The 22,672-nt window shown below is 37.6% G+C and overlaps 6 protein-coding genes and 1 non-coding gene across 7 annotated transcripts; 2 read left to right on the forward strand and 5 right to left on the reverse strand.

Annotated features, from left to right (window-relative positions):
• Positions 1-445: 445 nt before the first annotated feature.
• Positions 446-1,572, reverse strand: LOC17874798. Its single transcript, XM_006279734.2, has 2 exons — positions 999-1,572; positions 446-868 (listed from the first exon to the last, which is right to left on the reverse strand). Exons 1-2 carry the CDS (start codon positions 1,479-1,481, stop codon positions 812-814), a joined length of 540 nt encoding a protein of 179 aa, XP_006279796.1. The 5' UTR covers positions 1,482-1,572; the 3' UTR covers positions 446-811.
• A 3,222-nt stretch (positions 1,573-4,794) lies between these two features.
• Positions 4,795-7,206, reverse strand: LOC17874837 (wall-associated receptor kinase-like 21). The gene is made up of 3 exons (XM_006280118.2): positions 6,426-7,206; positions 6,160-6,204; positions 4,795-6,083 (listed from the first exon to the last, which is right to left on the reverse strand). The coding sequence occupies exons 1-3, from the start codon at positions 7,156-7,158 to the stop codon at positions 4,990-4,992; spliced, it is 1,872 nt and encodes a 623-aa protein (XP_006280180.1). The 5' UTR covers positions 7,159-7,206; the 3' UTR covers positions 4,795-4,989.
• A 657-nt stretch (positions 7,207-7,863) lies between these two features.
• On the reverse strand, positions 7,864-8,695 carry LOC17877242. Its single transcript, XM_006281626.2, has 3 exons — positions 8,475-8,695; positions 8,275-8,399; positions 7,864-8,171 (listed from the first exon to the last, which is right to left on the reverse strand). Exons 1-3 carry the CDS (start codon positions 8,591-8,593, stop codon positions 8,101-8,103), a joined length of 315 nt encoding a protein of 104 aa, XP_006281688.1. The 5' UTR covers positions 8,594-8,695; the 3' UTR covers positions 7,864-8,100.
• Positions 8,696-9,235: 540 nt separating this feature from the next.
• Positions 9,236-13,333, forward strand: LOC17876886 (ATP-dependent DNA helicase DDM1). The gene is made up of 16 exons (XM_006279987.2): positions 9,236-9,428; positions 9,628-9,706; positions 9,837-10,103; positions 10,210-10,296; positions 10,420-10,766; positions 10,847-11,036; positions 11,122-11,297; positions 11,387-11,456; positions 11,534-11,723; positions 11,805-11,900; positions 11,979-12,073; positions 12,148-12,267; positions 12,366-12,485; positions 12,567-12,665; positions 12,762-12,866; positions 12,958-13,333. Exons 1-16 carry the CDS (start codon positions 9,397-9,399, stop codon positions 13,183-13,185), a joined length of 2,301 nt encoding a protein of 766 aa, XP_006280049.1. The 5' UTR covers positions 9,236-9,396; the 3' UTR covers positions 13,186-13,333.
• Positions 13,334-13,550: 217 nt separating this feature from the next.
• On the reverse strand, positions 13,551-13,622 carry TRNAE-UUC. Its single transcript has one exon. It is a non-coding gene; the product is annotated as a tRNA-Glu (tRNA).
• Positions 13,623-13,952: 330 nt separating this feature from the next.
• On the forward strand, positions 13,953-17,850 carry LOC17877268 (succinate dehydrogenase [ubiquinone] flavoprotein subunit 1, mitochondrial). Its single transcript, XM_006280050.2, has 15 exons — positions 13,953-14,195; positions 14,394-14,561; positions 14,653-14,740; positions 14,854-15,000; positions 15,098-15,238; positions 15,421-15,506; positions 15,582-15,674; positions 15,763-15,826; positions 15,923-16,066; positions 16,201-16,388; positions 16,495-16,669; positions 16,759-16,929; positions 17,023-17,092; positions 17,192-17,312; positions 17,407-17,850. Exons 1-15 carry the CDS (start codon positions 14,088-14,090, stop codon positions 17,545-17,547), a joined length of 1,905 nt encoding a protein of 634 aa, XP_006280112.2. The 5' UTR covers positions 13,953-14,087; the 3' UTR covers positions 17,548-17,850.
• A 665-nt stretch (positions 17,851-18,515) lies between these two features.
• On the reverse strand, positions 18,516-20,159 carry LOC17874752. The gene is made up of 3 exons (XM_006280596.2): positions 19,718-20,159; positions 19,287-19,628; positions 18,516-19,181 (listed from the first exon to the last, which is right to left on the reverse strand). The coding sequence occupies exons 1-3, from the start codon at positions 20,003-20,005 to the stop codon at positions 18,699-18,701; spliced, it is 1,113 nt and encodes a 370-aa protein (XP_006280658.1). The 5' UTR covers positions 20,006-20,159; the 3' UTR covers positions 18,516-18,698.
• Positions 20,160-22,672: the final 2,513 nt, after the last annotated feature.

Below are 22,672 nucleotides of genomic sequence, written 5' to 3' on the forward strand. Positions count from 1 at the left end.
AGGTTAATATTTTTATAAACAAAATCAGATAATATTTTGATTATATGTTTTGTTTAAAATCAGATAATATTTTTTATACTCGTTGAGTTTACTCTCAGTCAGGTGTGTCCATCATTTAAATTCTTAATGGTGATGATATCAGATATTACATAGCTTTGGAAACTATGTAAAGTTGTAAACTACTCGCTGTGTTATATGGGGGAACTGGAAACTAACTTTTTGCATGAATTGTACAATATTTTACGAATCACTCTGATGCATTAAGTAGTAGATAATGCAGTCAACGAGAGGGAGAGGTTCGAGTTGAGTGGGTAATAAGTAAATAATAACAAATGGACAGACAAGAGATCTCTCTATAAAGGCCAAGACAAAAGACATATGCGTTACTTCAATTTTTAAAAACTCAAAATTAAATTTTCTGAACTACTCACACTCTGTTATTTATTTATTTTTTGTACACCCAAAAAGTTGAAACTAGTGTGTTCCATAACACAGACAAAGACAGATCTACTATAAACCTCACCCTTGAAGCATGGAAAAAACAAAAAAAAAAAACCTCATAAGATAGATAAAAACATGAATAGTGGAAAAAGAAGAGTTGATGAAATAGAGAGTAGTAATAGACCATCTCCGTAAACAACACATAAAACTGCCTTTCTTTCTTCGTTTTTTTTAAATGACTTTTTAGATCTTATAAGATTAACATAATTCTAATAACTTTAAAAAATCCGGAAGCAACCATGTTCCTAAATAAATAAATCAAAACAAAGAGAAAGCTTTTTTTTTTGTTCTTGGTTTTTTTAAAGCTCTACTACATACTCTTCTTCATCTCCCTGCAACTTGACATGGCTCTTCCACCCATTGCTTCCTAAAATTTTTGACAACGAGTATACTTTTACATAATCCTTTTAGGAACAAACTACACTATGAATGAAGAAAAAGAGTCGAAATTTTTTCACAAACCCAATTAAGCAAGATCAGAGAATAAATTAAAGTACCTGAGATGATTTGTTGTGAGCCATATGAACAAATCGTTCTTCATTGTTCTTAGACCCAACATGGGCCCTCTTAAGGCCTAAAAGCCCTTTCCACCTTCCCTTAGAAGAAGAAGAAGAAGAAGAAGAGAAGATGGGTGGCTTGAGAGAGAAGATGTTGGTAGCATCACGTGGGCCTTCTTCTTCATCTTCGTCTTCTTCAACGAGAAGCTCTTCTCTCAATGTTCTCTGGACTTGGTTGGTTTCCTTGAAAGGCAAAAGCTTTCCTTTAGAGAAGAGCTCATCAGCTGGCATCATCGTGTAGTTCGAGACAGAGAACTCGAAGTTATCAGAAGAAGAAGAACCCTCTGGTTTAGATAGAGGGCTTGATCTCGTCGTCGCCTTGGTCGTCTCAGGCCTAATCTCAACGAAATCGTTAGAGAAAGAGATTCTAGGACTCATGGGAGTACCACCACCATTGGAGTTGTACATTTCTAAGCATGCCATTAGACACAGAGCTCCTCTGTGTCTAATTATAAACTCACTTTAGAGACTCTTTGAGAGAGAGAGCGAGAGAGAGAGAGATAAAGAGAGTTAATTCTGGTAGGGACAGTCAATTGCACAGAGAAGCCTTGTGCTGTAGTAAGTATTTATATAGTCAGTACTCATTAATACTCATTTAGTTCTTCTTCTTATGCACAAAGGATCAATGATAGAGCCATAATAACCAAAATACTTCTTGTTTATTATTTTATTATAACTTGTTTTCCTTTTTAAAAACTTTAGACAATATTCACGAATTTTTATTTTATTGTATTAATGTAATCAGTTTATTACTATTTAGAAAATATATATTTTTATATTATCATCAAACCAATACCAATATGTACATTGTACAAAGAGAGTAATTAATTACTCTAGCTGGTGATGTCTTAGACACGTGTCAAATGGCTGTTCGGCTATTGGAATTTGGACAAAAATAGGCCCAAGAATTTCTGCTGAGACACGCTCCCCTTACAGTTTGCTATTTATATATAAAAAAACATTAAAACAAAAAATGATTTGTTTATTTTTCTCATTTTTCTGGGGATATAATATAATATATATTCGAAAATGAATACAAACCATTTCACTAATCAGGCAAAGAAGATACAATATAAGCAAAAATATCAACCTAGTCCCGTAGTCTGACTCCGAATGAACAAAATTTGTATCGTCGGTGTGAAAAGATTATCTAGATACGTATCTCTATTGTTGCATTTTGAAGTGATATATGCATCGCCAAAATGTTAGGCCGTCGTGTACATCACATATGACATGATATTTTTTTGTCATAACGTAATAACTGTGTTTTTTTCTTAGTTATCAAAATTGTCGAGTTAATTTCCATTTCAACGGTAACTAGTAGTCTATTTTTTTATTTAATCTTAGACTAACTAATTGAAAAATAATAAAACTTATATCAAAACCAATTAAAAATATAGTTAAGCAAATTAGTAGATTAGAACATTAATACTGTTTAGACAAAATAAACATTACAGTTTAGACTTTAGAAGTTGCGAAGAGTCTTTGACTTACATTTTTATTATTATTATTTGTTTTTCAAAAAAAGACAAATACACACGTACGCATAGATAAGTATAAAATATTGATAGAATGTAAACCCAAAAAAAAAGAAATAGATATATAAGTTCAAACAAATAAATCATGTAGAATAAAGTTTCTGCGGAAGATTAATTTGAAGGCAATATTGGATGATTCCGAGAGGCGTCCTTAAGATCGCTTAATATGTAGAGCAAGTGTATATAGTTTTGTTTTGCACTAATGTTTTTCTTTTTTTTCCAAATACACACAGAAAGGAACCTATTTAATGAAAAAACATATTAAATGAGGATTCTGTAGCAGGGTTATTATTAATTACCAAAAAATATAAATGGTCAACCTGCATTTACTTTTCTTTCTTTTATTCTACTGGTTAATGAAAAGTTCCCTTCCTTGGATAGTTTATTATTTATCACTTCTATATAAATAAAAAAAAGGTATATATGAAGAGCATTGGGTAAATAATAAATATAATCGTGGGTCCAAAACAAAAGATTCAAATTTTAATAGTTGATAAAATGAATAGATATAAATTAGAAAGAAGAAAGAAAAGAAAAGAAAAGAAATTTCATGAGGGGGAAAAGATATAAAAGGAAAGTGTCATAGTAGCCAGATTTGGAGAGATGGCATCTCTTCCACGGAAGTGTCTTTGAAAGCTACGTCACTCCCCTTTTTGAATTTTCTTCATTTTTTATTTTTTTTATTTTTACAAACAAGAAAACAGTAATCAATGAGCCTCTGGGACAGCCAGAGTGTCTCTTCTCTCCTTCTACTCTATCTTCTTCTTTGCAATAAATTCGACCAAAGATTGTTAAATATCATCGTATTTAAGCATGCATATATCCTTCCTTGACAATATATGTAATGACTTTTCTAATATCTTACTAGTACGTATAGAGACGTAATCATAATGCAAAAATCATACTCCATAGTGACCAGAAACTTCAGCTGTTGCATTATTATTCTTTTCCTTTTTTAACCATGATCTCGTTCCGGTCGCGGCCAATTGCAGCAGCATTGACTGTGGTGGTTTGACTCAATAGTGAAAAGAAGGTTTCATATTAGCTGGCGATGCCGACCATTTCGCCTGACCCCACGTGCTTCTTCTGCATCTCTCTCCATCTCTCTCTCTCTCTCTTTTCATTCTTATTCATGTAGTCTATGTTTACCCAATAATAATGGAGGTTAACAAGGTTAACTCGTACTAGGTTAACCCCTTCTCCTCTTTATTAACAAGGTTAACATCACATGGAGTAGTTTCTTATCACTTTTTTTTTCATGATTAACTCGTACTAGGTAATATGATTTTTGATGATGGATTAGCTTCTTGTAGGCCTTCTCTACTTAGTATCTACAATAGTTTTGATAGTAATCTTTCTTTCTTGAGAACCACCTTGGGTTATGTTAAATAATTTGAAGTCAAAAGAGGACATCGGTTGTCAATATATATCACATGGTGATGGTTCAGACTTCAGACTTCAGAGAGAATCGCTTTTCTCAGGTGGGTGAGTGGCAAGTGGGTTCATGCCACGTTTCGTTTCCAAATTCTCTCTCTGGAGGCTCTCATCCGCATGACTGGTCAAAGATATACCTACTTCTCTGTTATTTTCCCAAATAATTTGATTGACCTTTTCGGATATTACTCCAATATCACTATAGAGATATAGTTTCGTTGACAACATTCTTTTGTTTTTGTATAACTTGGAATTTTGTACCTTCATTATAACAAGAGCATAAACTCAAATATACTAATTTTTTTTTAATATTTTACATAAACTTTTATAGTTGGACGATAACTAATAAATATACATGTACATGATAATGTATTTTTTGTTGGTCCCTAAAATGATAATGTAATTACTAATTAATTAATTCATCGAAAGCTGTTCACAGGGTACTACGGAGGCGTACGTGCGGGGTTACAGTTGTTTTATCTTTAATTTTACAAACCAACGAATTAGATTTTTATTTTTATTTTTTCTTCAGTCGTAATTTTGTACTATTAATCAAACGAGTAATTAAATTCAGTTTTAAGTTAAATCCAAGTAATTTAAAACTAAAGTCTTCAAAAATGGTCGGCTTCGGATAAGCTGACAAATGGAAGCAATGAGCTGTCGAGAACTGTTGGAGTATGTGCTGCGTATGTATCTTCCACTGACCATATACGACCCTTCCCTCATTAATTTACTTTAATGCTTTTCTAAACACTAACAAAAAAAACTTATATTATGTTTAATAGGTGGTCTATCACATTGTAAATTCCCAAGGCCCACCTCGGAGGACATCTGTAGAATTGAAATGGCCCAATGTTTTTAGCAAATGTGCTATGTTGTGGGTTTTTACTTCATACACAAGGAACCAAACAGAAGTTATATAAGACGGAACTAATCTAATTTTCTGCAGCCCGCGACTTTCATACACTCAGAGATGATACTTGTCTCTTCATATCTGTTTTTGGACTTCCCTGACTTGCACCAAAGTACATTAGCTTAATCCGTTGGAGATCTTCAGTAACTTCTATCATTGTAGGCCTCATGTTTCTGTGAAAGGATAAGCAGCGAAACGCCAGCTCGGCTAAGTTGTGGATAGAGGCAAACGTTTTCGGATCCTTGTTTGTTTTTAAGCATGGATCGATGAGATCTACCACACGCCCTCTTCCTATCCAGTCGATCGCAAGAGAGGCTAGATTCACTTCCGAGTAGGGACGAGTAAAGTCTATGACTTTAAAACCTGAGATTATTTCGACGAGAACAACTCCAAAGCTATACACATCGCTCTTGTCTGAGAGCTGAAAATCTTGGTGATACTGCGGGTCTACATATCCTGGAGTGCCTTGTGGAGCCGTGGAGATATGAGACACTTCGAAATCGGTGGACATGCCGAGCCTAGAGAGTCCGAAATCCGAGATCTTGGAGTTGAATTCGTAGTCCAGGAGGATGTTGCTAGATTTGATGTCTCGGTGGTAGATAGGAGGGTTTACTGAAGAGTGGAGATGTGCGATTGCGTTCGCGGTTTGAGACGCAATGGCGAGACGGAGGGGCCAAGAAAGCGGTGTTTGGCCTCTCTCGTGTTGTAAATGCTGAGAAAGCGTTCCGTTTGGCATGAAATCGTAGACTAAAAACGGTTCTCCATCGGCGATGCAGCAACCTAAGAGACGGACTAGGTTTGGGTGGCTCACAGAGGAGAGAAGCTTGATCTCGTTCACCACTTGGTCAATGCTCGTAGTGTCTTTACGTCTGAGACGTTTTATAGCGACCCATGAGCTGTTTGGGAATTCGCCAGCGTAGACAGTTCCGTACGCTCCGGTTCCGAGCTTGTTCCTGTCGGAGAAACTGTCGGTAGCTTTCTCAATCTCTTTGTAGGTATAGAAAGGAACGCTGGAGTTTCCGGCTAACTCGCAAAGCAAGCGATTCGCGATTGATGTTCTTTCGGATGACGCAGATTGTTTGTGTCGGAAGATATATGCAAACATAAAGACCGCCACTACTAGAACTCCAACCAAAACCCCTGCTTTAACAAAAACACAAAACATATTCAACACTTTTCGAGACTTCACTAAACCGATGATTAGCGTTGTACTTACCAGTACCAAGAACGACGAGTTTGCGTAGTCCTCTATGTTTCCCAACTGAAACCATGACAATGAATTAATAACCAAGAAAGAGAAATTATCTATCTCGTTTTCTCAAAACGAACATCATTGACAATTCTGTTTTGTTTCTTCCGAGAATTTTTAAAAAGTCAGCCTTTTTGTTTTTGTTTACTAAAGTCCCACTTGTCCTTCTATCATTGGTTGCTTTCTTGTCGGTAATTTTTTTTAAAAAAGGAAAGTCAAAGACGGGAACGAACCTAATCGGCGGCAACCGCCAGGGACGGTGAAGGCTTCACCGGTAAATCCTTCCCGGCAAGTGCAGCGATGACCGAATCCACCGTCAGCGAGATTGACATCGGTACAGTCAGCGTTGTCCGAGCAATTGGCGCCACTGCAACTTTTGTTAAGCCACCAATCAAGCTTGAGCCGACCCAAATTGAACGAAACTTGTGATTTAGTATTCTTGGAATCAGGCGTAATCGAAGAGAACCAATATTCACATCCACTTCGGTTCAAAACGTCTCCGATGCTCATCACATCGGCGGCAATTGTCGTCGTGGCTCCGTCGAGACATTTGACCGGAGATTTGCATCTGCTGATATTTAGCCGATCCTCGACGAATTGACGGCGGATTAAACAATTAAACGACTGTTCTTTGCATCCTTGGAAGAGAATTATGTTCTGTGAACTCGACGGAGCCAGATTTTCCCGGAAAAGTTGTTCGATTATACCGATCTTACGTTTGCAAACCGGCGGGATCGTGACGTAGATGTTGGCGTTGGTCACTTCCTGTACAGAGAATTCGCCGATTAAAGCATCGCCGGTTGTCTTAGAGCAGTTGAATCGGATCGGATAACCGTCGGATAAACCAAAAGGATAACGGAGAGAACCGGTCTTGCACTTAACCGAACCAATGGTTTGTGCAGCAACTGATAGAGTGAAGCAAAAGAGGAAGAGGAAGACGAGATATGGTTGGCGAGTTTCTCCCATGGAGAAGATAAGGAAGAAGATGATGATTGAATCTCCCCTAACGGCAGAGACCGTATATTCTAATAACTTCTTTCTGATGGCCTTTATGTGTGATTAATCGTATATTTTGCTTTGATTGTTTCGTTACCGTTGACCTTTATCATAATTGTTCAGACCATTGACTAATTTGCTAGAGCTGATAATTAAGGGGCAGTCTTGTCATGCGGCTTCAACGTCTGTTAAACACGTAATTAGGTGTTTGGTTACGTACATATAAAAGTAGCACTAATAAACTCACCTTCTTTTGAATTGCTATTATCACGTACAGTTGTTGTTGATACAAAATTAATGTGTGCATGGAAATGTAAGTCAATCCAACTATTTTATTGTTCTTTGAACTAAAATCCTATTAGATCATTGTCGAGCACTAAAATAATCAAATCCAAGTTGTCCGACAAGTGTGGACTTCTCAGTTCAAACTTGCAAGACGTTACTATTTGCATAACTTATGGATCCAATAGTCTTAAGTCGGCATTACAGACGGTTATCTGATTATCTCTTAAAAAGAGTTTATCAGATGAATTACCAACTTATAGCTGCTCTAGGTTTCTTTTGTTCGTTGTCGGCATAGCTGCTCTAGTTTACTTTCTTTTTTCACATCAATTCATTGCTGATATTTTTCTAAGATACTTGTTATCTGACGGTCCAACAAAACAAGCAAAACACAGTCAAAAGGGTAAGTTCAATAATCAACAAGAACTACTTATTCAACGAGTACTGTTACATAAGTAAGGATAATTTTAAAAAGAAAAAACCGGCAAGGTTGCGTGTCAACAAAAGACGCAATTGAAATAGAAAAAAAAAAAAAACTCAAAACAGATAGTATACAACAAACTAGCAAGATCAAGCTGGATTTATTGTACCATAAGAACAACAAAAAAAGTAAATCATTCTTCTTCTTCTTTAGTGAGCTTGAGTCTGATTCCTTGATTTCTCCTTCTCCTTGGCTTCGCTACCTTGAGTTTTGTCATAATCTTCGATAACACAAAAGAAACACACAAGTAATCGTCAACATCCTGAAGTGATTGTCAAAATTAACAAGTATAATAAATTATAATACTAAAAAATGTTGATTACCAGGGTGGTTCTCGTGGATCTCGTTATCCTTTTGAAGAGTTTGATTTCCTCCATAAGTTCCTCCAAACCCTTCTTCATCAGACCTTGTCGCGTACCCTTCTCCAAACGAATGCGACATCACGTCACTACGACATCAAAGTAAAGAAGAAAAATTAATGAATCATAAACTATTATACACATAGACAGTACACGAGACGAACCCGGTTTTCTCGTTTGGATTTTCAGGCTTTTTATCCATCTTTTGATGGTCAGAAGCGGTGGCAAAACTAACTCCAGTGACTTTGCGGCCTAATCGGACGGTCTTAAACGCGTTGATCATTTCTCAGCTTCTTGAAGCTTAAATTTATAGAGCAATTAGTTTTTATTCTTACGAGGCCGAGACGATAAGTTTTCAGATAAAACACCTTTAATTGTTTAGAAGGGTTATGAACTTATGACTGATGAATAATGTATTAAGGTGGCGGGTTTTGATTATTAAAAAAGGTTAATAAAGGTGGAGTTAACAAAATTAAACACGTCAGGATTAAGCTTAATTAAAGAGTCCCTGTCTTCCGACATAATCGTACGACGCTGTCTTAATCAGAGTTCGCCTCGTGGAACACTGGTGACAGATGGCGGAAAAAAGCAAGGAGTCGGATGCATGCTTGTCAGAACTGCGATACGTGTTGAGCGCTGCGACGGGTTCACATTTCTAAGACAAACACAAAACCTCTTTTACCAATTCGCTCCATTAAAAAACCTAAATGGGCCAAATAAGTTGGGCCGGAAAAGACATTGAGGTGGGGAGCCACTTGACCCAAATATTAATCCTCAATGGCCCATACAATTGTTTCATGTTTTTCGATGATCCATACAGGAAAGGGAAATGATAGGGGTAAATATGTCATTTCAATCTTCCCGCCATTGGGCGGTACTCCCGATTTAATAAAATTAAATGAGAAAATATGCGTAAATGTTTGAGAGACGAGAGAGAGTAGAGAGAGAGTGTGTGTCTTTTCATTATACCCTCGTTTTTGAATTTGTCTCTCCAAAAGCGACGGAGACTGTTCGTTTTGGTGGTTTCTCTTCTCCAGCCTTTTGGGTTTCTTTTTCCTTACCGGAGGAGCATCTTCTTCTTCGTCGATGGTTAGCCTACGCTCCCAAAAAATCACTTCGTAAGTCTCTCACCTTACCTTTTCGGTTCCTTCTTCCCGGCGATTTTCTGGGTCCTTAGCGCCCTCGAAATCGCCTCGGGTTTTTTTTTTTTTTTTTTTTTTTTTAAGTTCCCTCAGTGCGTAATTTTGGCTTATCGTGATTTGGAGGATTCGTTTTGTCTTGCTGTTGATTTTCCATTTCTCGATTTTGGATTCTTAGGGCTTCGGCAATTGCCAGCGACGGTGAAACGGAGAAAGATGCCTCTGCTGATTCACCCACTTCTGTTCTCAACGAAGAGGTTTGTTCTGTGTTGATGTGGAAAAAACTTAGAAATATAAAGTTTGTTCTTCCCTTTTCTTCTCTCAGGAATGTGAAAGTTTTCTGTAAATGGGCATTACTTTGATTTTGCCCTTTCTCTGATTTTGAAGGATAACTGTGAGGAGGGAACTGGTACTGTTGTTGAGGAAGAGATACGTCTAGCAAAAATTGGAGATTCATCTCTTATTTCCGAAGCCATGGCTCGGGAGGAAGAGCAGCTGCTCAAAATTCGGGAAGATGACGAGAAAACAAACAATGCTGGATCTGCTGATGCTCCTGATCTTAACGAAACTCAGTTTACTAAACTCGACGAGCTCTTAACGCAAACTCAGCTCTACTCTGAGTTCCTCCTTGAGAAAATGGAGGATATTACTAATGTAACCTTCTTTATTGCCTTCTTCTTTACATTTGTTCCTCACTTTTTGAACGGGAATCGTTATTCTTATGTGACTCTTTTTTGTGGCTGATATTTGTTTTTGCTAGAATGGTATTGAAGGTGAGAGCCACAAAGCTGAGCCCCAGAAGACTGGTCGTGGACGCAAAAGAAAGGCTGCTTCTCACTACAACAATGTTGGTTCTTTTTTATAATTTTCATCCACCATGCATGATCTTTGGATATACTTTGTGATTTTCTGTTTCGTTGGGAAAATCAACTTACTGGGATGTTTATTGGATGCTTCTTTCTTCATTCAGACCAAGGCTAAGAGAGCGGTTGCTGCTATGATTTCTAGAGATAAAGAAGTTGGTGACACCACCAACCCAGATCTGACTGAAGAAGAAAGAGTTATGAAAGAGCAGAGTGAATTAGTTCCTCTTCTCACTGGTGGACAGTTAAAGTCTTATCAGCTTAAAGGTGTCAAATGGCTAATATCATTGTGGCAAAATGGTTTGAATGGAATTTTAGCTGATCAAATGGGACTTGGAAAGACAATTCAAACGATTGGTTTCTTATCACATTTGAAAGGAAATGGGTTGGATGGTCCATTTCTAGTCATTGCTCCACTGTCTACTCTTTCAAATTGGTTCAATGAGATCGCTAGGTACTCTCTTCACCGTTCATGTTTGTATAGATGCAAAGCTTTGGGGTCTCTGTTACAAGTTTCTTTCCCTTGTTGAATAGATTCACGCCTTCCATAAATGTAATCATCTACCATGGGGATAAGAAAACAAGGGATGACCTCAGGAGGAAACACATGCCCAAAACTGTTGGTCCAAAATTCCCTATAGTTATTACTTCATATGAGGTTGCTATGAATGATGCTAAAAGAAGTTTGCGTCACTATCCATGGAAATATGTTGTGATTGATGAGGTAATTTTCCATATCGGCTAATATACTAGGCTTTGGAGATCAAGGTGATCCTTCTAACTAATAATTATGTTCTTGTATTTTATAGGGCCACAGGTTGAAAAACCACAAGTGTAAATTGCTGAAAGAACTAAAGTACTTGAAGATGGAGAACAAACTTCTGCTGACAGGAACACCTTTGCAAAATAATCTGTCTGAGCTTTGGTCACTGTTGAATTTTATTCTGCCTGACATCTTCGCATCACATGATGAATTTGAATCATGGTACTTTTCAACTATTATGGTGTCTTTAGTTTTTTTTCTTTATAGAAGAACTGGCGACAGCTTTCTGAAATTTATTCTTGTCTGTACAGGTTTGATTTTTCTGGAAAGAACAAAAATGACGTAACCAAGGAAGCAGGAGAAGAGAAAAGAAGATCTCAAGTAAGAACATTATCGTTAATTTTTCTAGATTTCTTGGATTGTATACATGCTCATGGGAAGAGTAAAATTTTGTCTAGGTTGTTGCCAAACTTCATGGTATACTACGACCTTTCATCCTTCGAAGAATGAAATGTGATGTTGAGCTCTCACTTCCACGGAAAAAGGAGATTATTGTGTATGCTACAATGACTGATCATCAGAAAAAGTTCCAGGAACATCTCGTGAACCGCACATTGGAAGCACACCTTGGAGAGAATGCTGCCGGAGGTACTTGTTCTTCTTTGTTTTTATGCTTAATGTTTGATTATGTTACTTTCTGCATCGCTCTGTTCACCCCTTATACTTTAGGTCAAGGCTGGAGGGGAAAGCTTAACAACCTGTTTGTTCAACTTCGGAAGAACTGCAACCATCCTGACCTTCTTCAAGGGCAAATAGATGGTTCATGTATGTCTGTGCCTTTTTAGAAACTCGAGGAAAAGCTTCTGTTCGGATGATCTTTTTAATTGTTTCATTTCTTGACAGATGAATACCCTCCTGTTGAAGAGATTGTTGGTCAGTGTGGTAAATTCCGCTTATTGGAGAGATTACTTGTTCGGTTATTTGCCAAAAATCACAAAGTATGTTCCACAAACCTATGGGTTGTAGCTCATTTGCTTTCAGAACAACTCTGATATATTTGCTGGTGATTCAGGTCCTAATCTTCTCCCAATGGACGAAACTTTTGGACATTATGGATTACTACTTCAGTGAGAAGGGGTTTGAGGTTTGCAGAATCGATGGCAGTGTTAAGCTGGATGAAAGGAGAAGACAGGTTTCTAGTGTGGCTATACTACTTTTCCTTTGCCTTTAAGCAATATTTTGACCATATATTTAAGGTCCTTCTCTCTCTCTCTCTCTACCTTGAAATAGATCAAAGAGTTCAGTGATGAGAAGAGCAGCTGCAGAATATTTCTCCTCAGTACCAGAGCTGGAGGACTCGGAATCAATCTCACTGCTGCTGATACATGCATCCTCTACGACAGTGATTGGGTAATTAAATCAGTCAATTGTCTTTGAAGGAAATTATTTCTCTTTCGTGCTTTCTCCAACTGTGTTTCGTCTTATCTACAGAACCCTCAAATGGACTTACAAGCCATGGACAGATGCCACAGAATCGGGCAGACGAAACCTGTTCATGTTTACAGGCTTGCAACGGCTCAGTCAATAGAGGTAAACTCTTTGCTGTTCAGTGTTCATATCAATCTACCTTAACTCCAAATCAGTAAGATTTTTGCCTCATGAGAATGGTTTATTGTGTTTGTACAGACCCGTGTTTTGAAACGAGCGTACAGTAAGCTTAAGCTGGAACATGTGGTTATTGGCAAAGGGCAGTTTCATCAAGAACGAGCCAAGTCTTCAGCACCACTAGAGGTTTAGTTTTTCTCAAAATTCAATCCTTTTTTATATACACTTATAAAAGGATGGTCTTTTATCAAAATCTTGAAACCAAACAAACACACAGGAGGAGGACATACTGGGCTTGCTTAAGGACGATGAGACCGCTGAAGATAAACTGATACAAACGGATATAAGCGAGGAGGATCTTGACAGGTTGCTTGACCGGAGTGACCTGACAATTACTTTACCGGGAGAGAAACAAGCTGATGAATCTTTTCCAGTGAAGGGTCCAGGTTGGGAAGTGGTCCTGCCCAGTTCTGCAGGAGGAATGCTTTCTTCCTTGAACAGTTAGGACCATTAAGTAAGCAATGAACCACTTGAATATTACCGGTTACTTTTGGCTGAAAGGATTTGATCATTAGAGAGGGCCTCGGAAACTTTTTGTAAGTTAAAAGTCACTTAGAACCATGATATCATGAGAGTTAATGGTGTGATTATTAGCTCTCAGCATGATGAAAACAATTGGCCCTCTAATTTTGCAATTGCGGCTATAAATATAAGTATTATGCAATTTATGCTTATGGAATATTGTCTCTTAGGTAAGTTATGTTGTGGATTTGTGATTTTGTTAACTTGTGGTGAGCATTAGGCTCATTGGTTGGTAGTTGAAATAACCCAAAAGAAATGAATAGAGATGCAAAATAAAGTGCCAAAAAGCTCCGATGCCGGGAATCGAACCCGGGTCTCCTGGGTGAAAGCCAGATATCCTAACCGCTGGACGACATCGGATTTGATGTTATAAGGTAACATCATTATTTATTTGATAGTTCCTGTTTGATTTGATTTTAAGGTCTAAGAAATGGACACGAGATACCGACAAGAATAAATGGGGCACCAAACATTTGGGTAAAAGTATGTATGGGGGGTATTATTGACAATTTTGACCATCACAAAAGCCTAGAAGCCTAATCTTAGCGGGGTTTAGTTAGTAAAGCAAACCGGTTTAGTCGTAAATATCGTGTGAGAATAAGGGTAACTAAGGGAATTTAAGAGAAGTCATCATCGTTTTCCATTTTTCTTATTTTAAGCGCCTCGGTGGCTATCTCTCACTCCGTTCGCGTCCTCCTCTTTAAGGGAACCTCCTCTACGCCTAATACCAAAAAAAAAAACAACAAACGAATTCTTCGTATTCTCTCATTTCTTCTACGAATTTGCACCGGAGAAACTGATTCGCTTGTGGAATCAACAACGAAGATGTGGCGCTGCGTCTCTCGTGGCTTTCGAGCTCCTTCTTCTAAGACCTCTTCACTCTTTGATGGCGTCTCTGGATCTCGCTTTTCCAGATTCTTCTCCACCGGTTCTGTACGATCTCTCTTCCTTCTCCTTCCGCTTCATCGATTTTCCTATTCGATCTTATGTAATTCATGAATCGTAGTTTTGTCCGCCATTTAAATGCATTAGCAATAGTCGAGCAAATTCTGAGAATCGGAGAATATTTTCCTTCCGTTGATTTTGATCGATCTGCTTTGTGGCTGTTTATTTGTGTTACCTTTTGAGCAGACCGATACGAAATCCTCTTACACGATAGTGGATCACACCTATGATGCGGTTGTGGTGGGAGCTGGTGGTGCTGGACTCAGGGCGGCGATTGGATTATCGGAGCACGGTTTCAACACCGCTTGCATTACTAAGCTATTCCCCACAAGGTCACACACTGTTGCTGCCCAGGTATTTTTGCTTACGAACCTCTCTATAATTCGATTTTTATGGAGTTTTGTTTCTTTGAGATTGGGTTTATGAATTGGAAATATCTGTGAAGGGTGGTATTAATGCTGCACTGGGTAATATGTCTGAAGATGACTGGAGATGGCACATGTATGACACTGTCAAAGGAAGTGACTGGCTAGGTAACTTTGTTCTTTGTTTCGTTTTTTTCTTTTAGTAAATTGATCTTGCTTGTAGTAGCTGCTATGTATTGTGTGCAATTAGTGAGTTTCTTTCCTTGTTTTTCTTTGTATAGGTGATCAAGATGCTATCCAGTATATGTGTAGAGAGGCACCAAAAGCAGTTATTGAGCTTGAGAATTATGGTCTGCCGTTTTCTCGCACTGAAGAGGGGAAAATTTACCAGCGTGCATTTGGTGGTCAGAGTCTTGATTTTGGAAAAGGTGTTTTCTCTCGCTAGTATTGATACTCCTATTTACTTTGTTTTAGTAGATGTCTCACTCCTATTTACTTTTGGCTTTCTTATTATCCTACCATTAGGTGGTCAGGCCTATCGTTGTGCTTGTGCTGCGGATCGGACTGGTCATGCTCTGTTGCATACTCTCTATGGACAAGCCATGAAGCATAACACACAGTTCTTTGTTGAATACTTCGCCTTAGATTTGCTCATGGCTAGTGATGGTAAGTTTATGTTAGTTATTTCCCTTTAATTATCCTTCTGTTAGTATTTGCCTAGTTGATGTTGGGGTGATGTCTAGTAATTATTTTATGATATGAGGTAGTTTTATTGCTCTTATTGATCAATTTTGGACTTAAGGGCAAGTTACTTTGTACCTAATGCAACATTGTTATGTGATATACAGGCAGTTGCCAGGGTGTAATTGCACTGAACATGGAAGATGGAACATTGCATCGTTTCCGCTCTGCACAAACAATTTTGGCCACTGGGGTGAGCTAGTTTTTATATGATACAAAGATTTCCAATGTTGAAAATATACTCACCTCATGGCTGTTGTTTTTCCAGGGGTACGGCAGAGCATACTTCTCTGCGACCTCAGCACATACATGTACAGGAGATGGAAATGCCATGGTTGCACGGGCCGGTCTTCCACTCCAGGTATCCCACCTATTCCATTATTATTGAAAAACGGTGTATTTTTCTGTCATTTGTATGCTTATACCTTATGTTTAATAAACTTATGCAGGACTTGGAGTTTGTTCAATTCCATCCAACTGGTATTTATGGGGCCGGTTGTCTCATCACTGAAGGTTAGTCTCTCTTCCTCACCCTCGATTTGTCTGCAACTATAAGGTTGAATGTTTTTCACAGTTTAATTTTGGTACTTGCACTATATACAATTGCAGGATCTCGAGGTGAAGGTGGTATCCTTAGAAACAGTGAAGGTGAACGTTTTATGGAAAGATATGCTCCTACGGCCAAGGATCTTGCATCAAGAGATGTTGTCTCTAGATCCATGACTATGGAAATCAGGGAAGGTCGTGGTGTAGGTATGCTCCACTGAATACATCTTTTTATCTGGAGCAAACTCTCATTACTTGTTTTCGAGATGTATCCATGCTTGGATTCTGTGATCTGCCTAGTTTGATTCTCACTCTGGACAACGTTTGCTTATATCTTCCAGGACCGCATAAGGATCATATCTATCTCCATCTGAACCATCTTCCTCCAGAAGTTCTAAAAGAAAGGCTTCCAGGAATCTCTGAGACTGCTGCCATCTTTGCTGGTGTTGATGTTACCAAAGAGCCAATTCCCGTCTTACCGACTGTTCATTATAACATGGGTGGTATCCCAACAAACTACCATGGCGAGGTAAGAATAGGAAACTTATTTAAAGAAAATTCACTGGACTTCAGGTGTAGTAAAGCATATGATGCAATAGGAGCCAATCAGTTGAAGCAATTCTCTAATCCTGCAGGTAGTTACCATCAAAGGCGATGATCCAGATGCAGTGGTTCCTGGGCTAATGGCTGCTGGAGAGGCAGCTTGTGCATCTGTTCATGGTGCCAACAGGCTTGGTGCAAATTCACTGCTCGACATTGTTGTGTTTGGTCGTGCTTGTGCAAATAGAGTTGCAGAAATAAGCAAACCAGGTCAGTCATTTTTGAGGATCTCGAGAGTGCTATTATTATTAAAAGATAATTCTCTTCTGATGTTATTGTCCAATATTTGATTGGTGCAGGGGAGAAACAGAAACCTCTTGAGAAGGACGCGGGTGAGAAGACTATTGCATGGCTGGACAGGTTGAGAAACTCAAACGGGTCACTTCCTACTTCAAGTATTAGATTGAACATGCAGAGAGTTATGCAGAACAACGCAGCTGTCTTCCGCACGCAAGAAACGTTGGAAGAAGGTAAAAAAATATCTGAACTTGTTCTGCATTCAGTCAAAGGTCTCACCTGCAATTGCATGCCAATTTCTTAATCTGCCCTCGAAAAACTCACAGGTTGTCAGTTGATCGACAAGGCCTGGGAAAGTTTTGGGGATGTCCAAGTGAAAGATCGGAGTTTAATATGGTAAAGAAACGAACTTTACATGGGATTGATAAAAATGCTGTTCTAAATTTTCTTTTAAAAATAACTCTTGTTTATCCTGGAAACTATGAATGAATACAGGAACTCTGATTTGATAGAGACATTGGAACTGGAGAACCTTTTGATAAATGCATCCATAACAATGCATTCAGCGGAAGCAAGAAAGGAAAGCAGAGGAGCACATGCTCGGGAAGATTTCACGGTTTGATTTTTTTTCTCAGCCTTTCAACATTGATTATTCATCCCATAGCCATGATGCTGATGAAACCATTTTAATGTAATAAAAATCTACACAGAAAAGAGAGGATGGAGAATGGATGAAGCATACATTGGGATATTGGGAAGATGAGAAAGTGAGATTGGAGTATAGGCCTGTTCACATGGACACTCTAGACGATGAGATTGACACTTTCCCTCCTAAAGCTCGTGTCTATTGATCAAGGCCGTGCTTTTTTGGTTTGTCTGTCGTCAGAATAATAATAATCAGGAACCAAGGAAAAAGAAAAAGGAATTAGGAGAAAGACGAAGGAGTTAGCTGTTTATGAGCTGCTGATGGAACACAAAGGAGTGTTCTGGAACTGGGTATTACGTTTTGCACCAGAAACGATGAAATAAATTGATTTAAGAGAAAACCTACATTTTAGTTCCTGAAACTATTACATTCTTTGTTAATTGTTATTATGCCTTCTTGGTGATCAAAAATTGTTTTCTTTTCATAAGATAGCTATTATTGCGTTAAACATAGGTATCAATAACTGTTAAGTTAGAATTAGCCAATTCTGTCCATCTGAAAACAAAATAATGCTCTTTTTTGTTTGTCTTGAGTATCTACTATCTAGCCCTGGGAATTCGGGTCGGTTCGGATCGGTCATTTCGGTTTTCAGATATTTACAGAATATTTGAATTGTTCCAAAACTAACCAAATTAAATTATAGATCGGTTCGGTTACGGGTTAGTTAGGAAATAGATTTTTGGTTCCGAACCAACTCGAATAAACACCAAAACTTAACAAATAAAAAATTAATATAAACTTTATAAAAAATAAAATTATTATAAACTTCAATCTTATAAAAAATTCAAAAAGTCACTGGACGTGGTTATATTGGTAGACTGGGTTTGAACCAAAACTCATATAATCGTATAAATTTAAAATATTTTAATCCGGTTCTACAACACGGGTAAATAATCGTGTCTGATGATATTTCACACTTTTTTGTAAGATAGACGTACAGGCATTCAATAACACATACTATTAATTATTGCGAAACACCAATATATTTGAGATTCAATTCCTCTAGCTTTCGAATTGCTTAAACTGTGATTGTGCTGTTGTTGACCAAACTAATTGTGCTATAATATCATTTCTTGCCAAGATTGCTTAAAAACGTACCAGAACTTGCTCTCCTATAATCAATGGGCATGAGAGTCTTTTCTTTTTCTCTCGATGTGCACAGACTTTTATTTTATGGATGATACAAACAACAACATAACTGCTGTGCTTCCACAGGATCTTGTTTTTTTTTCTTGTTATTGTATGATAGATGTATCGAAATTTTGAGAGTGTCTAAAGAAAAAATCAATTTCAAATTCACTTCCCGATCTGCAAATTGGCCGGAGGAAGAAAATGATCGACGGAGAGACCCCAGACATTAAAATCAACTTCTTCGATCCTCCACTTCTCCGACATCTGTCTCCGATGGTTGGCCGACGCTTCACCGTACCGGAAAACCGTGACGGAAGTTTTCCCGCCGTGAGCGATGTTGACATTGTCGACGTAACGGTAATCATCCATGACCGACTCAGCACTAGTCTCCCAGAAAACGTCTTCGTCTTCCTTGGTCCTCATCCTCAGAAGTCGTGAATCCTCAAACTGAATCAGAAGTCCCGATCTTTGACTGAAATAACCCCAAATCGTATGATGAATGATCTCAAAATTGGGACCGCTTTGAGCCTCCCGAACCGCCGGACTCGTCTCCAGTTTCAAGATAAAGCAATCCTCACCGTTGATTATCTTCTCTCCGATGCACGTCGCGTCAAGAAACAGATTTGCCGTCGAACGTGGATCTAGTCCCTAGTAACAAAACAAATAACACCACCACCGGTTCAACATTTTCGATAACCGGAGTTAAGTCACAAATTTTTATTAAAAAAAACCGGACTATATATATATATGTACCTGTAAAAACCGGCGGAGAGGTCTAGGCGGTCCGGTGGACGCAGGAGTTTGCTGGTTAGATGAATGTCGCCATGAAAGCAGACCGTTGCTTCCACATATGACTTTACAACCGGAGACGACTAGCTCCAAACACCATAGATCTGGATCTTTTTGCCAGAGAACGAAACCACCCATCTCGTCGTTGCTCTTTAGATTAGCGCCGGAATCGTCTCCTTGATGAAACTCCGACGCCGTCATCTTCACTTGTCCCGTGACGCACATGCTGTTCACCGCGTTTAACGCCGCTGGTCCTCCCGTTGCTGCTATGTACTGCTGCACTATGTATTTCGCCGTTGAAGCTTGCTGCACATATGCATTGTTTTACGTATAATGTGTTTCATAACGGGATAGAGATACAAAAAACAGAGGAATCTAGTATTGAATTTACGTACAATGGAGGAATCTTTGACAGGCTTATGAACAGAGTGACCGACTTGAACCTGTAGAGGTATAAGAGGCGAGCCAACGAGGTAGAGAAGGAACCGAAGCTCGTTGATACGAGCGGCGATAAGGGGTTGCGACCATTTATCAGAGGTTTGAGCTTTCATCCACGTCATCATGTTCTGCCACCTCAACGCCACGTTGTTACCCATACCGGAGAACATCTCCTCCGGTATCGGAACTTCCAACACCGTCTCCAAACCATCGTCTTTGTCTATGTTCGGACACAGCTTCCTCATACACTTCCCACTCCTTCTGTTCTTCTTCCTGTTCCTCTGTTTCTCCTTTGTTCTATTGGTGATCGATTGTATGAAACCCACAAATGGTTCGAAGATTGTCAGCACGACTATGATTCATGAAACCTCCTCTTTTTTTTTTCCTTTCTTTCTTTCTTTCTATTTTTTTAAAAAAATATATATATTTTGTTTGCTTATTGGTGCATGATTCCAAAACTTGTTTCGTCCTCGTTTAATTGTTTTTTAAGATCTTCTAATTTATATTTGTGGTTCTCCTTTGCTTTAGGCTATTTTAATTGGAAATTTTGGTTTCAGACTCTTTAGTTCATCTCTAATTTTTCGAGAAGCCTCAATCGTCTTTATTTAGTACTGTGTTCTTGATCACTACAATATATACGACGTTTAAGTTAATTTGCAACTTATACACAACAGTACAGCATAAGTAACACAATTAGTTATATAGCATGTATGCATTTGAATAAGTGATATGGGATAAAATATCGTAACACTTGCCGCTCACTAAACAAAACTCCCACGTACAATTCCTTGTAAAATACATAAACCCATTTTTAATGCATTAAAAAAAAAAAGGATATGATTTTTTTTGTTTGTTGCTGGAATATTTCACTAATTTGCGTGGGTCTTCGGTTGCCCTCTTCTTTAGGATTTTTGGTTGATAAAACTATTACAATATATGTCTTTAATATTAAAATTAAGCATTTCATCATTATTTTCATATTTTTTTTAAAAAAAACTATTTGGGTTGGTCTTTGGTTGTCCTTAAATTTCTCTAGGATTCGTATGATATTATGGAATTATTCTCATAATAGATAATCTATTTGTTTCCTACATTTGTGTGAAACCACAAGGTATTTCATGTGTGCGTTTGTAGACAAACAATTCCAACCATTTTATTTTTTCCGTAGATGATAAAACTAAGAAATTATAATATACAAAGAAAATTAAAGAGTGGTAAATGAACATAACTCCCTATGGGGACTGCTCTCATTGAAAACCAGAGTCAGCCTTGTCCTTTTCAATAATTGGTCCAACCCAAATATCACACGCAATTGCAAAATTTGAAAAACAAGGCGAAATTAAACAGCCAAAACAAAAATGGAGAAATTACATACATACAAACATATTCAAAAATTTACATGCAGCCCTTAAAATTAATGTTGCTGGACTCAGGTTGGAAAATACAAAATAATTCGGCCCAAAGATCATTAGCCTTGATCTTGAATGATTGATACTAGCAAAGAAGATCTATTTGTGTTGTTCGGATGTGAATAATGCCCGTTTCATATTTCTGGACAAGCGTAATCAACGTGCGTGATAACAAAGTGAGTCAAACTACAGAGGAACTTATAACCACTATACGTATTAAGATCATATAAACAACAAATACAAGATTAATATTATTTTTAGAAAGAAGATAAAATTGCGCATATTGATTTTGAGATTATTGGAAACTAGTGGTTGGAACTGTTATCTGGACCATATGTTAAGGAATTTGTATGCTGGCAGAATAGTGTTGTTTGTTTTTAATTTTATGGAGGGACCCCAAAATTGTCAGCCTAGAAAATAATTCTTACCTTTGAAACTAAAACAAAAGATATATAAAAAAAGGCATTACAAAAGTGGCCCCAAAACCTAATTTAATTTTTTTATATATATATGCTTTGTAAAGTCAAATGCTAGTTTTAATGGGCACATTTGTATAAGAGAGGAGGAACTTTACATTAGCCGTAAGCTTTTTTTTTTTACAAATTTTGAATATCATCGGACAATTGACAAATCTCACATCTCAAGTCTTAAGACATCGTTTTTTTAAGCACTATATATAATCCATCTTAACGCACACAAATCAAAAGTAATAATCTAATAAATACCAAATAAAAAGGTGACGAAATTACAAAACAAATATTTGAAGAGTGGCGGTGTAACAGTACGCAGAAATCCAAGCTGGTTAGTGTAAGTTTCATACACCTGTGCCTGTCATCGTCATGTTTATCCAACGGATGTAGATTCAGATAACAAAATACACGTGTCATCATCTAAGCTTCTTAAAATGCCTACAAGGCATGTTTTAGTAAATTAATAAACGTTAAAAAAACAAAAGCGGAACGAATATTACCAAAACTAAAAACAAAGATAAATGGTCAAAGTCAACAAAATCAGACGAACATTGCATTTAATTTGGGGTTTCGTTAAACCAGAAATTCCCAAGTAAGAAGAAAACAAATCGCGATTTCGAACGTTATCGCTACACGACAAAGTATCACACAGTGAAAACTTGTTATTCGTTCAACAACTCTACGTAATTTGGGTAACTTCTTATTTTTACGGTCCGACAACGCCACGGTAATACCCTCTTTTGTCCCCAGCAGTTAGGGACAGTGACAGTAAAAATAAATTGACTCACGCGTTTTCTTATTAACCTTATTTTTTTTTGCTTAATAATAACATAAATCATCACCGTTTATTAATTAACCGGAGAGTCCTCTTAATCTTTGGAAATTCATATGTTTAAAATATGCATAATTTGCAGCGGATAAAGAAAAAATTAATTCTCTTTTCTTTTTCTCCGATAACAAATTATATATAGAAAGACAAATAAAAATTACAAAACTAATTTCTAGAAATTTTCGGGGCCATCGACGAATATTA

The sequence above is a fragment of the Capsella rubella genome, unplaced genomic scaffold (assembly GCF_000375325.1).
Source record: "Capsella rubella cultivar Monte Gargano unplaced genomic scaffold, Caprub1_0 scaffold_8, whole genome shotgun sequence".
Lineage (NCBI taxonomy): Eukaryota > Viridiplantae > Streptophyta > Magnoliopsida > Brassicales > Brassicaceae > Capsella > Capsella rubella.